Source organism: Natator depressus, chromosome 25, assembly GCF_965152275.1.
Source record: "Natator depressus isolate rNatDep1 chromosome 25, rNatDep2.hap1, whole genome shotgun sequence".
NCBI classification, from domain to species: domain Eukaryota; kingdom Metazoa; phylum Chordata; order Testudines; family Cheloniidae; genus Natator; species Natator depressus.
The window spans coordinates 8,264,837-8,281,189 of NC_134258.1; the positions used below are offsets into that span (position 1 = coordinate 8,264,837).

A 16,353-nucleotide genomic window follows, 5' to 3' on the forward strand; every position below is an offset into this window, starting at 1 on the left:
ACAATTTATCAAGTGATCCATCTTCTGTCAACCAGAGGTTTAGGGACACCCAGAGCATGGGGTTGCATCACTGACCATCTCCACTAGTAGCCATTGATGGACCTGTCCTCCATGAATTTATCTAATTCATTTTTGAACCCAGTTACAGTTTTGGCCTCCACAACATCCCCTGGCAAGGAGTTCACAGGTTGATTGCACATTAGGTGAAGAAGCACTTCCTTCTGTTTGTTGTAAACCTGCTGCCTGTTGATTTCATTGGATGACCCCTGGTTCCTGCGGTAGGTGAAGGGAAAATAGCACGTCCTTATTCCACACCAGTCGTGATTTCATAGACCTCAATCATATCCCCCCGCCCCTTTGTCCAAGCTGAACCATCCCACCCTTTTTAATTGCTCCTCCTATGACAGCTCTGCCACATGCCTAATCATTTGGGGTGCCCATATCTCTGTGCTTCCCCCCCCACCAACTTATCTTCTTTGAGATGAGGCACCAGACCTACAGGCAGTATTCCAGGTGAGGACGTACCACGGATTTATACAGTGGCATTACAATATTTTCTGTCTTATTATCAATCACCAGACTGCCCCCTTGTCCCAGACCTGGAACAGAACCCAGGAGTCCTGGCGTCTAGTACCACGCCTGAACCACACCATCAGTCTCCCTTTCTCCTCACCCTAACCCACAGCCTCCAGTCTGGGGAGGAGGAGAGGTCAACGATCATTGGGATTTCAGCGCTCCTCTTCCCCTGACCCCCCCAGGTCCCTACAGCACCCCTTGCTGGAGGAAGCTGGGACTGGAGTAGCCACGAGCTCCTGTACAACTAATGTTCTGGGAGCACGGGGAACACTACCCACATAGCCCGTGTGCCATCCCGTTCCCTAGAGCCCTCCTGTTGGGAGAGGCTGGGACTGGGAAAGCCCTGGGCTCCCCTTATAGCGAATGCCCTCACAACATCCCCCTTAGAGCGCCCCCTGCTGGGAGAGGCAGGCATTGGAGGGGCCCTGAGCTTCCCCACCGGCCCATCAGCTCACTTTTCTAGGTTTACTCTCAGCGAGGAGGCGACGTCTGGGAGCAGCCCTCCCCAGAGGCGAGCGATGGGACCGGGGTGAGTGCACGTTCTTCAGAGAAGCAAGCGAGAAACTGAAACACCCCCACATCCCGCCGTGAGCATCAGCCCTTGCGCTTCTGCTCGCAGGCCCAGCCTTTGAGGTAGACCACAGGACATGGTTTCATTTAGCTACATGTGGTCCAGTGACCAGAGAGAGCACGTAGAACTGGGGCACCTGGAAATGAAGTCTTAGGTGCGCAGTGAGTGGCCCCACTCTGCTACACAGGGTCACCGGAGGCAATCACGCCTCTGCATTGACTCGCACTGCCCCTGCACAGCGATAGCCAGGCTGTTGCACCAGATCACGTCCACCCTACACAGGGGCAGACACAGCCGTGCTGCAGTCACACCGCTGCGCTCCTGGGCACAGTCACTGAATCACCCCCACTCGGTACACAGAATCCCCCGCTCCTTGCACACAGCTACAGGTTCACCAGCCTGGCTACACACAGTGACGCACTGGGGCTGACACAACACACACTATGGTCGCCGGCCTGATGCCCCCGGGCCCCACCCTGCAGAACACCCCGCCGGCGAGGATCAGGCTGCGAAAGGAACACCCAAGCTGCAGAGCGATGCTCACACTCGAGCACGGTGTCAGCCGCACTGGCGCACGGAATCACACCGACCAGGCGCACACCCGCCCGCAGGCACGGACAGCGCAGCCCCCAGAGCGTGGGCGCCGTCCTGGGCTTGTCCCGCTAACGTGGGCAGGTGCTAACCAGCTCCCTTCACCCGCCACGGCCAGCAAACTCTAGCCGCCCACCTCCCTGCCCCCCCCCAGGACCCACCCCACCGCAATCCTCGCCCCCCTGCAGCGCCATCCGCTCAGACAGCCTAAGCAGGGCTGCCCCTGAGGCCTCCTGCCTTCCCCCGTGCAGGGGTCAGAGCTGGGGGGCAGCCTCTCTAGGCAGGACCAGAGCCTTCGCTGTTCTGTGCATCTCCCCCCCCCAGCCCACCCCAAGGCAGGCCCCTTCTCGGGCAGGGACTACACTTCCCAGGATGCCCGGGCACCTGCGCACTGAGGGGGCAGGGCAAGTTCCCAGGCTGGGGGGGGGGGCGTTTGCGGCTGCTTTCCCAGCAGCTCTGTGGACGCCGGAGGGGCCGGGCCGGGCCGTCCAGCCCCCGGGCAAAGAGCCCTCGAGCGGCCGCTGGCTCCATGCCCTTGGGGGCGGCTCCCCTGCACCCATCGCCAGGGGCCGAGCTGGGCGCGGAGCTCTGAAGATGGGGGACCAGAAGGTGAGGCGGGGGGGGAGGATGCGGGATGGGGAGACCGGCCCCAGGTGATGCTGCGCCGTCTGGTCCCAGGGCGCGGAGAGGCAGCGAGCCGGGCAGAGGTGGTCTCCGGCTGGCTGGCTCCCCCACGCCCCGCATCCTCCACGCAGCCTGGGGGCTTGCTTGGCCTCGGCCATGTCCCAGCCCCAGGGTCTGCAGATCTGGAGAGGCGGGGGCGGGGGGGGGCTGTGGATCCTGAGGGAGGGGCCTGGATTTAGCATGGAGGAGGGGGGGGTGTAATTCAGAGAACGTGCAACAAAGGAAGGGATGTAACATCCCTCCGCAGCTTCATCCCTCCCCGGGGAGATGGGTTTGGGGAAATGCCCCCGGCCTCTCCGTGACTTTGGGGTCGTCTCTGCACAGGGGGGGGTTCAGAAATGAAAACAAATGTGGCTGGACAGAACTACAGACCACCCCCCCCCCCCCCCGCCGCCGCTCCCCCAGCTGGATGGAACTACAGACCCCACCCCAGTGTATTCCCCCAGCTGGACAGATCTACAGATCCGCCCCCCCCCCCCGGTTATTACCACAGGTGGATGGAAAGTACAGACCCCTCCCACCCCACCTCACACACACACAGCTGGACAGAGCTACAGACTGGCGTATTCCCCCTGCCCCTGGCAGGCCAGAACTCCAGACGCTCCCCTCCCCTCCCCCTGCCTGTTCTTCCCAGCCTTCCAGGTCATCCTGCTGTAATGGCAGCAGATCCAGCACCCCCAAATCTCCTGCCGGCTCCCATGGGGGTTCCCCGGGTGCAGGGCGTGCATCGGGCTCCTAGCTTCTTTGGTGCTGAAAGTATTCCCCCAGGGAGGAAAGACGGGCTTACGGTTAAAGAGTAGGACGAGTAGGACAGGGAGTCCTGGGTTCAGTTCCAAGCTCTGCCCCCGACTCGGCCCACGACCCTGGGACTGTATTGACCGTAGACGGGTGACAGTCTGCCTGGGTGGATCCACTTGTAGAGCGATGCCTGCCTGGGTGACCTTGGCCTGCTCTGCAGAGGTGCTGAGTCCCCTGGACTGCAGCTGGAGTTGCGGTGCCTCGTACTTCTGAAAACACCCACCCTCTGTGTGCCTCAGTTTCCCCATCTGTAGTGGGGGGAGTGTGATTCTCACACACCCCCTGGGGTGGGGGCACTTTTGAGATCCACCAGTGGAAGGTGCTGTGAAAATCCTAGTGCCCAGTATTCACTGGTAACACAGACCCCCAGTGAGGGGAGGTAGGTGTGTTCCTCTGGTGATAGTGGTGGTTTTTCAGTCACAGAAAGAGGCCCTGATCCTGCCACGAGCTCTGTACAGGTACTTCCCAGCCTGAGATGGTATTTTTGATTATTTGCATTAGAGTGACACACTGAGACCCCAACCCAGATTGGGGCCCCGCAGTGCCAAGTCTGGCACAGACACCTACCAAGAGACAATCCCTGAGCCAAGGTCCTTACAGTCGAAATAGGCAAGACACACTGGATGGGAGGGGAAACTGAGTCACAGGGCTGGGACAGGACCACTGTTCCCTCTAAGCTGTGCATGTGTACACAGATCCTAAACCCTACGCACACGGTGAAACACCACATGCACAAAAATTTGCACAGACGCACAACAATTTGCACAGAAGACATTTTTTGCGCACATGGCCTGTCAAAAATTAGAGGGAACATTGGACGGGAATTGCCCAAGGTCACCCAGTAGGCCAGCGGCCAAGCTGGGAATGGAGCTGGATGCCCTGTCCATAAGACCCCACAGCCTACAGTCTGGGGGAAATAAACGCATTTGCCAGTTTGATGGTAACTAATAAAATGTAATGTCTGTGTGTAAGCAGAGTAGGGCAGGGTCATACCTGGGATAAGAAAAATGGGGGAGGAGAGAGACTAGGAGTCCAGACTCCTGGGTTCCATTCCTGGCCCCTCCATTGGGTTCCCATGTGACCTTAGGCAAACTCATCCGTGCCTCAGTTTACCCAGCTGTTTGTAATATAATGTTATTCCCCAAAGGTGCTGTCAGCCTAGGCACCTCTTGTCTGGGGCGTGTGTTGAGATGCTTGCACGGAAGGCACGAGGGGTAGTGTGGCACAGCTCGATGTGTTTGTGTCCCTGTCCCAGGCAAGGGGCTCCCCTTGGAGATCTGAGCTGGGCCCTGGGGGAGGGTGAATTGCCCCCAGCTCAGGAGCAGGGGTGGGGGTGGGAGCCCAGGGGTGCTGCTGATAGCCGGCGTTGGTGTTTCGGCCCAGGACGCCCTACGGAAGATCATCACCACACTAGCCATGAAGAACGAGGAGATCCAGAACTTCATCTACGCCCTCAAGCAGATGCTGCAGAACGTGGAGGTAATGGCGGGGGGGTCCCGCCTGGCTCTGTAGGGCTCCGCCTGCCCCCCCTGCTCTGTGGGGTTGGCATCACAGCACCCCACCACCCTCCTACATGACACTTCCTCCCGTCATCTCCCTTGCATTGTGTTGGCATGACAGGGCCCCTCCACCACCAACCCCCAGCATTGGCAGTGCTCCTCCCCCCACCAGCCCCTTAGTGTTGGCATGACAGTGCTCCTCCCCCCACCAACCCTCCAGCGTTGGCATGGCAGCGTCCCTCCCCCACCAACCCCCCAGCATTGTCATGACAGTGCCCCTCCCCCCACTAATCCCCCAGCATTGGCATGGCAGTGCCCCCCCCTCACACCTATGCCCCCCGCCCCTGCGCTGGCGTGGTGTTTCCTTGGGGAAGGGGGTAGCTCAGTAAGCCACAGCCGGGGTAGCCGTCCTGAGCTGGGCCCTGCGCTGCTCTCCCCCCGGCCCGTCTCCCCCAGGCGAACTCCACCAAGGTGCAGGAGGACCTGGAGGGGGAGTTCCAGTCCCTCTTCTCCCTGCTGGACGAGCTGAAGGAGGGCATGCTCATGAAGATCAAGCAGGACCGGGCCAGCCGCACCTACGAGCTGCAGGTGAGACCCCGTCCCCCCAACCCCAGCTCCAGCTGGGTCCCTGGCTGCCCCCTGCCCCTGCCCCTCACTGGGCCCGGCTCTGTCTGTCCCGCTGCAGAACCAGCTGGCTGCCTGCACCAAGGCGCTGGAGAGCTCTGAGGAGCTGCTGGAGACGGCCAACCAGACGCTGGAAGGGGCCGAGAACCACGACTTCAACCAGGTGCGCCCCCACTTCCCCCTCCGTCCCCCCCCAGCTGGAGCCAAGGCACCCCGTGGAGGGACGGAGGGCGAGCGCACTAACCCCTGTGGTGCAGCAGTCAGGGACACTTCGTGGGACACCCCCTCCTGGTGTGGGGAGCAGCCTCCATCTGAGGTGGGGTGGGCTGATCATTGTGGGAGGGGGAAGGCCAGACCCTAAGTGGGCATCCAGTCTCTGACATCCGTGATCGGGTGTCTGACCCGCACATGTCTCCCCCTGCTCCCCCTGGGTCCCCGCCCAAGCCGCGGTTGAACGCATTTGGGCTGCCGGTGTGGGTCCTCCAGGGGCCGTGCCACACTCTGCAATGGACATGGGGCTCGGACTGGTGCAGACTGTACCCACAGCCCAGCCGCGTTCAGCCACATAGACCCAGGCTATGGGAAAGGTGTGTGGGGGTGGGGTGCAGCTAAGCAATGGGGGGGGGGGAGCAGTGCAGAGGGTTATTAAATCCATGCCATGCATTGCACTGGAGGGAGGGACCAGGGTGGGTCCATGGTGCAGGGTTGTCCACCGCCACCATAGATCTACCCGCTACAGTCCTCCGGGGGGCGACAGTCGAAAGTTCAGTCTCCTTAGCTCTTCCTGTCCTGGACCCCTGGCTCTGCCCCCTATTCTGTTTCCCCCTAATATCACGAGCATTTTCACACTGGATCCGATGACGCCACCCAGTCTGGCCCCACCAGTGGATGCTTCAGATGAAGACTAACCCCTCCTCCTCCGCACCCCATAATGTCCTGCAATGTCACGCTATGAGGAGCAGACACCTTCCTGACCCCCGCCTCCCTGCAACCCAGAAGCATGAAGGTCGCTATACCTTGTAACCCTGGAGGCTGGGCTTATTCCTGGGAATTCCTACTCCTTTCTTGAATTTTACTAAGCTATTTGCCTCTGTAATCTCCAGCGGCAGTGAGGTCCGCAGGTTAACTCTGCGTTGGATTATATGATGATGTAGACTGAGATCACCCCCTCCTGGGTGAGAAGGGAACTGCAGCTCCTGTGAAGGTAACTTAGGCCAGCTTCTACAGAGAAACGGGCCAGACTGGAGTCCTGGGATGTAGCTTAAAACAGAGAGAGAATTGCTGATTTCAGGAAGACTTTGAGGTGATACCTAGTGGGTTGAGCAGGAACCAAGCATCGGGATTCTGAGTTTTTAGTCCTGGCTCTGGGATAGTATTACCTAGTGGGTAGAGCAGAGGACCCAGGTTCTAGTCCTGGCTCTGGGATGGCAATGTTGTCTAGTGGCTAGATGAAGGTGGTTGGGAGTCAGGACTCCTGGGTTCTCTTCCTATCTCTGCCGCTGACTTGCTCACCTGCGGAAAGCCACCTGTCTGCTCTGTGCCTCAGTTTCCCCATCTAAAATGCTGACCTCACAACTTTGTGCATTTGCGTTCCCGAAGGGCTCTGAGACCTTCCACTAGGGGACGCTACAGCCGCACAGAGTATGGTGATTATTATTTATAACGCACCTGGCTGCCCTGTCTGACCCTCTCCTCTTCTTTTTGTTCCCTCCTTTCTCTCTCTCTTTTCCTCTCTGCTTCGAAGGCTGCCAAGCAAATCAAGGATAGGTACGGTACCCGCCGCCCCCACCTCTCACCCCGCCCCATGCCGTCGCCTGCTACTCGCCGCCCGGAGTGTGAAGCCTTCTTACTAACATAGCATAGGCTAGCCTGGTAGCACCGTCCTCTCCCCGTTGCCCTGAGCCCTGGGGATGAGCCCCCAAGGCTGGAGAGGAGAAGGGGGCAGGATGTCCAGTCACGGAAGACTGAAGACGATCCCAGCTCTCCTGGCGGGGGGAGACAAGGGACAGCTTGGGTCCTGGCTGAGTATGAACACAGATCGTGGATGGTCTCTGATGAATCTGGGTGCTTCCCAGCGCCCCCTTGTCTGCAGGGAATTTGGGAGGGGGGCTCAGCTGTGCGGGTGCATTCTGGGAAGGGGCCCTTCTGACTCTTGTCCTGTCCCACCCCCAGCGTGACGATGGCCCCGGCATTCCGGCTCTCGCTCAAGGCCAAGGTGAGCGACAACATGAGCCACCTGATGGTGGATTTCACCCAGGAGCGTCGCATGCTGCAGTCCCTGAAATTCCTCCCAGGTAAACGGGGCGGGAAGGGGAAGGGGAGCCTCGCGGCCTCACCTGGGGTTGGTGCAGCCACGCTGGGCTGTTGTCGGTGCCAGAGGGTTTCCTGCAGCCAGGCCAGGCCGTGCTGGCAGGACATGGGGGTTTGGTAGGGGCTGGCAGGATGTGGCGGGGGTGATGGGGTTTGGGAGGGGCCAGGCCAGGCCATGGCTTGTGGGGGGCAATGGGGTTTGGGAGGGGCCAGGCCAGGCCGTGGCTGGTGGGGGGTGATGGGGTTTGGGGGAGGAACACAAGGACCGTGGCTGCCACCCCTTTGCTCTCACCCTCTCGTCCAGTTCCCAGCGCCCCGGAGATCGACATGGCCGAGTCGCTGGTGGCCGATAACTGCGTGGCGCTGGTCTGGAGGATGCCCGACGAGGACAGCAAGATCGACCACTACGTCCTGGAGTACCGCAAGACCAACTTCGAGGGGCCCCCGCGGGTGAAGGAGGACCAGCCCTGGATGGTGATCGAGGGCGTCAAGCAGACCGAGTACACCCTCACTGGTGAGGGGAAAGGGGGCGCCTACTCACTGCAGCCCCAAAGTGGGTGCTTACAGGGAATGGGATAAGATCACTGGCTGTGCAGGGAGCTCTGGCTACTCCATACCAGCCTGTCCCAGCAGGGGGCGCTGTAGGGAGCGGGGCAGGAGCACTGGATGTGGGGCTAGTTCCTGGCTACACCAGTACCCCGGCCTCTCCCAGCAGGAGGCGCTGTAGGGAGGGGGGCAGGAGCAGGAGCACTGGCTGGGGGGGGAAGGTCCCAGCGAGGTCCTAGCCTGTCCGTGTAGGAAGTGCTGGAGGGTGCCGGGCGTAGGGCTGGCTGTGGGGGGCTTGCCAGCCCTGCTGAGCGCTGGCGTGGGCTCCCTGCTCCCGTCTAACCCTGGCGACTTCCCTCAGGGCTCAAGTTCGACATGAAGTACATGAATTTCCGCGTCAAAGCCTGTAACAAGGCTGTGGCGGGCGAGTTCTCCGAGCCGGTCACCTTGGAAACCAGAGGTATGTGGGGGGGGGGCACGGAAATAGGGGGTACAGGCTGCATCAGTGACACCCCCTGCCACTCCCAGCCCACTCTCCTGGGCAGAGGTGGACCCCACTGGACACCCCCCAACACCCCCACAGCCGCCTGCAAGTGACACCCATGTGGCTGGGGGCATGGGGCAGGGCTGGGTGTGCCCTGCAGAGCCCCTGGCACCGTGGGGCTCCCAGCCCACAGGGGAGCCTCTACCTTGCCCCTCTGTCCTCCCCCAGTGCCAGTCAGGTTAAGGCCCCCAGCGTGGGGACCCAGGGATCCTCAGCAGCACCTGAGAATCCCCCCACCCCCATCCCCATCCCCCAACTGGGTCACCTCACTGATCCCTCGCATGGGTTGGGGTAGGGACTGGGTGGTGAGTCCCCCTTGAGATGGGGTACAAAGCTGGGGGACGGGTCCTCCCTGCTATGTTTGGGAGGGGATAGAGAGAAGGTGGGACTATGTGGGGGCTTGTCCCTGGGGTGGGAGTGATATGGGATGGTGGGGCGGAGAGTTCTCCACAAGTTGGGGATGAGATGGGGGGGGGACGGGGTGGAGTTCAAGGGGATGTGGGAGGGGTTCCTTCCCAGGGTGAGGTAGGGCGGTGGGAGCGGGGCTCCCTGTGATGGGGGTGGGGCGGCATGTTGGGGGTGTGGCGCTGGGGAGGCGGCTCCCCCCCCAGGACAAGGGGGCTCAGTCCAGGTCTGACCGTGCCTGGGGCTCCTTCCCCAGCATTCATGTTCCGCTTGGACGCCAGCACCTGTCACCAGAACCTGAAGGTGGAGGAGCTGAGCGTGGAGTGGGACACCATGGGGGGCAAGGTGCAGGACATCAAGGCCCGGGAGAAGGACGGGAAGGGCAGGACGGCGTCCCCGGTGAACTCCCCTGCCAGGTAAAGCCTCGGCCCTCTGCAGCACTCGCCCACACCCCACAGCACGGAGGGGTCAGAGGAGCTGAGAACAGCCGGAGACTCGGGAACAGACATGTCTTGTCCCAAATGCCTCAACCCCAGAGAGCCATGGGGGAGCAACAGGCTCTGGATCACACCCAGCCATACAGCCAGGGCAGGGGGGCTGGGGTACGGGCCCAGTCATGGACCGATCCTCCGGGGCAGATCCAAGGGGGTCATGGAGGAAGCCGGGGTGCAGGACTCACCCTCTAAGCCGTTCTTAGGGGACAGGGACCTGGGGAGCCAGGGGGTTGGGCCCTGGCCTGTCATTGAGAGATGGCAAAAGCCGGGAAGGAGCCTCAAGGTGAGGGCAAGGGGACCCTGTCCCTGGGACAGGAAGTGCGGCTGCAGCTTGTTGCCTGTCCCGCCTTCTGTAGGTGCGTGCAGTCTCCGAAGAGGATGACCTCGGCCCGGGGGGGCAGGGACCGCTTCACAGCCGAGTCCTACACCGTGCTGGGTAAGAGGGCAAGGGGCAGGAGCCAGGGAGTCTCTGTGTGCGGGCATGGGGCAGGTTACACCAGCATGGGGGGTGGGAACAGTGTCGCCTGCTGGCAAGCGGGGCCCCTCGGGGGGCCACGAGACTCAGTCGCGTGCGCCAGGCACTGGCAAAGCGCTAGAGGCATGTAAAGGGATCCTGATCTGATTTAAAACCCGACTGTGTGCTGGGGGGCGATCAGGGGGCAGGGGGGCAGGGCAGCCGGGCGCTGGGATCCTGATCCGATTTAAAACCAGACTGTGTGCTAGGGGGCGATCATGGGGCAGGGCAGCCAGGCGCTGGGATCCTGATCCGATTTAAAACCAGACTGTGTGCTAGGGGGCGATCGGGGGGCACGGCAGCCAGGCGCTGGGATCCTGATCCGATTTAAAACCAGACTGTGTGCTAGGGGGCGATCATGGGGCAGGGCAGCCTGGGATCCAGGATCATCCAAGGCTGGGACTCCTGCTGAGAATGCCCCAGCTCCCTACACCCATACCTGTGTGGGCCGGTGGGTGCTGGGATCCCCGTGGCCGACCCCCATCCCTCCGCAGGCGACATGCTGATCGACGGGGGAGACCACTACTGGGAGGTGAGGTACGACCGGGACAGCAAGGCCTTCGGCGTGGGGGTGGCCTACAGGACCCTGGGCAAGTTCGACCAGCTGGGCAAGACCTCGTCCTCCTGGTGCGTCCACCTCAACAACTGGCTGCAGGTCAGCTTCACCGCCAAGCATAACAACAAGGCCAAGGTCCTGGACGTGCCCGTGCCCGACTGCATCGGCGTCTACTGCAACTTCCACGAAGGTGATGCCCTGTGTGTGTCTGTCTGTCCTGCTGCCCCATGCTGGAGGGGGTGAGCCCTGGTCTGCGTGGGTCTCTCCATCCATTGGGCTCCCTGCTGTCTCTGTGCGTGTGCAAATCAAGGGCCCCAGAAACCCTGGGCCTCTTTCCAGCCCCAGCCAAGGCAGCGGCAGGGCAGGGCAAACTCCCCCGCACCGAGTGAGCCCCAGCCCTGTCCCAGCAGAGTCCCGAGGAGTCCTGTCCCCGCTGCCCCAAGTGCCTGAGAGCCCCTGCTTGTCTGGCCAGCCGCCAGCTGGGAGCTGAGTCGGGCGCTGCCAGCCTCGGTCGATACCAGCTGGTGGGCTGGGGCTGCCCGGCGGGTTCCCGGCAGCGGTGTGGGCGGGTGCAAAGAGCAGCTTGCACGGCCGCAGCCTCAAGCCCCCGCTGGGGCTCGGGGTCTGCGCTAGGGCTTTGCCCGGATGTGGCTGCGTCGGGTAGAAATTCCCAGAACTGGGCAGCCCCTCCAGGCCGGAGGGTCCCCACGCGATCAGCCGCTGACGCGTCTCCCGGGCCGCTGGGGCTGGAACGGCAGCCTGGGAAGGGGGTTGCAGGGTGTCAGGCTGGGCTGGGTCTGAAGGGGAGGCCAGAGGTGAGAAACCCCCCGCCCCCTCCCCCCCCACCGCCCTGCACTGTGCACCTTGGCCGGGCTGCTTGGCCCCCCCCTTCTGACTCTTCCTGTGGCTGTCCGCAGGGTTCCTGTCCTTCTACAATGCTCAAACCAAGCAGCTGCTCCATACGTTTAAGGCCAAATTCACCCAGCCGGTGCTTCCTGCCTTCATGGTAAGGGGTTGTTCACGGGGTGGGGGTGGGGGACGACACTGTGGCTCGGGGCTCTGGGAGAGGAGGCGGGGGGTCTGGACTCTCTCCCCTCTCCGGTCAGGGAGGGTTACTGCACGCGCCCAGCCCAGAGGGGCCCACGCTGCTGGAGCCTGTCTCTGATCAGGTTATTGCCACGCCTGTCCTTGCACTGTGGCTGGAAGCTCTTTCCAGCTCATAACAGGCAGCATCACCTCTGAGGTGGGAACCCACCTCTCTGCAAACCAAAGGCACAGCTTCCCCCCTCCCGCCGCCTTGGGGTGGGAAAGGAGGAGGGTGGACCCCACTGATTCAGCTCCAGCCCCTCCCCCAGGAGGGCTCACTTTGCCTTGTTTCTTGTCTTGTTTTCTGGAACGGGGTCAGACCCAGCACCCAGCAAAGCCCTTGGGTGCTAGAGACTAGATTTAGATGGCCAGCAGAGGATGGCCCAGCTGCCTCTGCTGGGACACTGCTGTGGGGGAAGCTTGCAGCACCAGAAGGCCCAGCTGTCTTAGAATGGGCACAGCTCACCAGACAGTCTGCTAGCTTGGTGGCTAACAAACTGTGGTTTGCCGGGGCACAGCGAAGGGGAAAAGAGGTTTCTACGGGACGGTCTCTCACTGGTAATAATAATTAGTTCGATAGAGTGCTTTTCCTCAGACCACCTCCATGCACTTCACCATCTTTAACATATGCAAGGTGGACTGGGCTCCAGGAGACCTGCGTTCAAGTCCTGGCTCTGCCCCTGGGTGGACCTTGGACAAGTCACTTTGCCGTTGCGTGCCTCAGTTTCCCTATGTGTAACAGGGGGAGAATCCTTCTCTGCCTCCCAGGGATGTGCGCGGGGGCGGGGGGGGGGGGAGCCATGGCCGTGGGCGAGACGCTCAGAGACGCCGGTGACGAGAGTGAGATAAACACCTGGCTGCTCTGACACGCGGCATCCCCCGCCCTCCGTGCCTACTGGGGATGGCGCACTCTGCGGGCGGCTGCAGTAAGCGCCTCGTTGTCCTCCCTAGGTTTGGTGCGGCAGCTTCCATGTCTATTCTGGACTGCAGGTGCCCAGCACTGTCAAATGCCTCCAGAAGCGAAACAGCGCCACCAGCAGCTCCAACGCCAGCCTGACTTAGACGCGCGAGCCCCCCCTGGCGCGGTGGGACCGGGCCCAGCTTTGCTGTGGGACTGGGCCACCTCCTGGCTCCCTGGAACCAGGGAGAGACGCAGTGTGTGGCCCGTTCAGTTTTCTTTCCTCCCAGTTCCTGGAAGGCTGCTCGAGGCGGAGAGGCTGGTGCTGCAGCGACTCGAAGGCTCTGAATGTACCGAGACTTACCTGCCTACGACTGTAAACCCACCTCCCCCTCCCAGCACATCCCTTCCTGCCGCCTCACACTTGCCTTTAAGAGACAGGGGGACGTCCACGAGCCAGACTTGTGCCAAAGGCAGGCCCTGCAGATGACCGCCTTTAAGCGCCCCGGGATCTCGAGTCCAGAGGACGGGGCCGCCTCTGGCTGAAAGCAGGTTTTTGTTTTGGTTTTTTTGAGGCCCGGCTGTCCTAAAACCTGACGCTTAAAGGTGGCACTGGGAACGTGGGCATGCGTCTGCTTTTAGAGCCCGTTAGCCTCTCGGATGACAAACGCTGCTTCTGGCCTTAATAATAAACCCTGCTCTAGGAACAGCCTTGCCCTCTGCTGTCTGGTGTCGGCTTGTGCTAAGGCGAGCCAGTGGCGGTTGGGGGGGCCAGAGGCGGTCGGGGGGGCCAGTGGCGGTCGGGGGCCAGGCGCAGGGAAGAGACAACGGCGTCTTTGCCGCTTGCTGCTCCTGCCACGAGGCACCTGCCCGCATGCAGTCGGTCCTCCCCGGGGTTGTGGGGGGGGGGGGGGGGAGCCCCCAGCCGAATCACGGGGTGGGTCATTGCCATCCGCGGCAGGGCTTAGCAGCCAGGACCGTGCTTCCCACGCAGCTGGCCTCCACCAAGGATGGGGGAAAGGCCCGATCCGGGGAGGGAAGGGGGGGGGGTCACCCAAGGGGCTGACTGCTGAAGGAGGTTTTACATCTAAACCCTCTGTAACAGGGAAGAGATCAAAGCAACCCCCCACCCTGCTTGGCCTCACATGGGCTGGAGCGCAGGGCAGTAGCGTCCCACAAAGAGGTAACAGCCTCTCTCTGCGGTGGCCACAGTCCTGGCCCGGCTACCATGTAAGTGGAATAACGTTTATCCCTCTCTCCTATTTCAGGACTGTGGGTGAATGGCGCGGGGTCAGGTATCTGCGGGGTTAGCAGCTGGGTGGGCTCCCAACCCAGAGGCCCTTTGCAGCAAAGTTGCAGCGTGGGCAGATGGCACAGGAGGGTGGGCAGAGGGTTTCCAGGCCGGGCTCACTCCTGCTCTCTGTGTAGCTCTTGAGTTAATTAAGCCCCAGTGTACAGCCTGGCTTTGGGCCCGAAGGGGGAAAATTCTCAAGTGGGCCCCATGATGTGGGGTACCCAACCCAAGGCAGATGGCACCTGCTGTTCAAAAGGGGCTGAGCCTCCCACCGCTCCCACTGACTTCCACAGGAATTTGGAGTTCTCGGACCCTCTGAAAACCAGGCCCAAGCTGTCTCAAGTTGGGCACCCCAAAATCACGAGCGACTCACCCAAGGTCACACAGCCTGGTAGTGGCACAGCCAGGAGTCCTGACGCCTACCCCCATCTCTAGCCCCTGCACCCAGTCCCCTCTCCCCAGCCGACATGCAGAGTTAGGACGTGACTGCGACTGCAGGAAGCTGGGGCTAGCACCGGTGAGTCGAGGGAAAACGGTTGATTTTATTAGCAACGTATGCAAAGTGGGTAACAATCGAACACTGTACAAATCCCTTCAAAAGCACCAGCCTCCGTACAGCCGGAGAGCCAGCCCTCAGCTGGCGTACATCCGCACAGCACCGCCGATTTCAAGGCACAACACCAAGTGCAATGTACAGGATAGACTGAGAGGGGCCGTGCATCACCAGCTCTAGCATCATTGCGCACCATGGCACGTGCCAAAGACAAGCTGCCCAGGGCACTGCTTGAAAGAGTCCAGTGCACCGGCCAGGCCAGTCTGTCTGGCCCCTTGCTTGCAGGGGTTAGCAGGAAGGGAAGGGAGGCAGCCTGCACAGATCAGAGAGAAGGGCAGGGGGTTTGGGGATAGGCCCGTGCCTGGGAGAGGGAATGATTCATGGCTGAGGCTTTAAAGGGAATTTGACATTTGGAAAAATACTGATTCATACTCAGAGGAATGTAGGATCTTTTCCCCAGAGGGACTTAGGAGAATTAAAGATCTAAATGAGCTGTTGCCGCTCAAGAAAGATCTTGGAGCCATTGTGGATCATTGTCTGAAAACATCTGCTTAATGTACAGCGGCAGTCAAAAAAGCTAAACAGTGTTAGGCACCATGAGGAAAGGGATAGATAATGAGACAGAAAATATAATGCCACCGTATAAATCCATGGTACGGCCACACCTTGAATACTGCCTGCAGTTCTGGTCACCCCATCTCAAAAAAGATATACTGAAATTGGAAAAGGTACAGAGAAGGGCAACAAAAATGATTAGGGGCATGGAACAGCTTGCATAGGAGGAGAGATTGAAAAGACAGACTTTTCAGCATGGAAAAGAGACAACTAAGGATATGATAGAAGGCAGTGTTATTTACCCCTTTGCATAACACAATAACCAGGGGTCATCCAATGAAATTAATAGGCAGCTGGTTTAAAGCAAACAAAAGGAAGTATTTCTTCACACAACATGCAGTCAACCTGTGGAACTCCTTGCCAGGGATGTTGTGGAGGCCAAAAGTATAACTGGGTTCAAAAAGGAATTAGATCCGTTCATGGAGGGTAGGCCCATCAACAGTGATTAGCCAAAATGGTCAGGGATGCAACACCATAATCTGGGTGTCTATAGCCTCTGACTGCCAGAAGCTGGGACTGGATCACTCAATAACTGCCCTGTTCGGTTCATTCCCTCCGAAGCATCAGGCACTGGCCATTGTTGGCAGACAGGACACTGGGCTAGATGGTCTGTTGGTCTGACCCAGTCTTGCTGTTCTAATTGATGAGTGCAGACATCGGGGAGGGACTGAGGAGCTCCCTGGAGTCCTGGGTAGTGTTGGCAGGGGCCATGAGACCTTCCCGTGCACCACCATGCCAACACACCCAGTTCCAAACTGGAGCTCCCTGCTATACCAGCTCTGGGCCCCACTCACAGCTCGGCCGGTGCCCTCAGCTCCAGCCAAGGGCAGCCCTGAGGCACACCTCTGTCAATGCACCCCACTTCAGGACTGCCCTGGGCTCCCCCTACATACAGCTTTGCTGATGCCCCCCAAACCCAACCTGCAGCCCCCCTGCTATTCTAGCCCTGGGATGCCCCCTGGCCAGCCCTGCCACTGCCCCTCAATTCTAGCTTCCAGCCCCGCTGGTATTCCAGGCACAGGTGTGCCCCTCAGCTCTGCCTTTGGTTTACCCCGTACCGTGAAACCCCTAAGCAGACTGGGCATAGGAAAAAAGAAAAGGAGTACTGTGGCACCTTAGAGACTAACCAATTTATCTGAGCATAAGCTTTCGTGAGCTACAGCTCACATCCGATGAAGTGAGCTGTAGCTCACGA

The 16,353-nt window shown here is 60.5% G+C and overlaps 1 protein-coding gene across 2 annotated transcripts; it reads left to right on the forward strand.

Annotated features, from left to right (window-relative positions):
* The first annotated feature begins 2,164 nt into the window (after nt 1–2,164).
* Nucleotides 2,165–13,399, forward strand: FSD1 (fibronectin type III and SPRY domain containing 1). 2 transcript variants are annotated; one of them, XM_074939753.1, is made up of 13 exons: nt 2,165–2,347; nt 4,604–4,699; nt 5,176–5,307; nt 5,405–5,506; nt 7,088–7,110; nt 7,516–7,637; nt 7,958–8,167; nt 8,561–8,659; nt 9,405–9,564; nt 9,999–10,078; nt 10,651–10,902; nt 11,630–11,718; nt 12,789–13,399. In XM_074939753.1, exons 1-13 carry the CDS (start codon nt 2,333–2,335, stop codon nt 12,858–12,860), a joined length of 1,452 nt encoding a protein of 483 aa, XP_074795854.1. In that variant the 5' UTR covers nt 2,165–2,332; the 3' UTR covers nt 12,861–13,399. The 2 variants fall into 2 exon arrangements, with proteins under 2 accessions (XP_074795854.1, XP_074795853.1); XM_074939752.1 differs by having other exon boundaries at nt 12,750–13,398.
* The last annotated feature ends 2,954 nt before the right edge of the window (nt 13,400–16,353 follow it).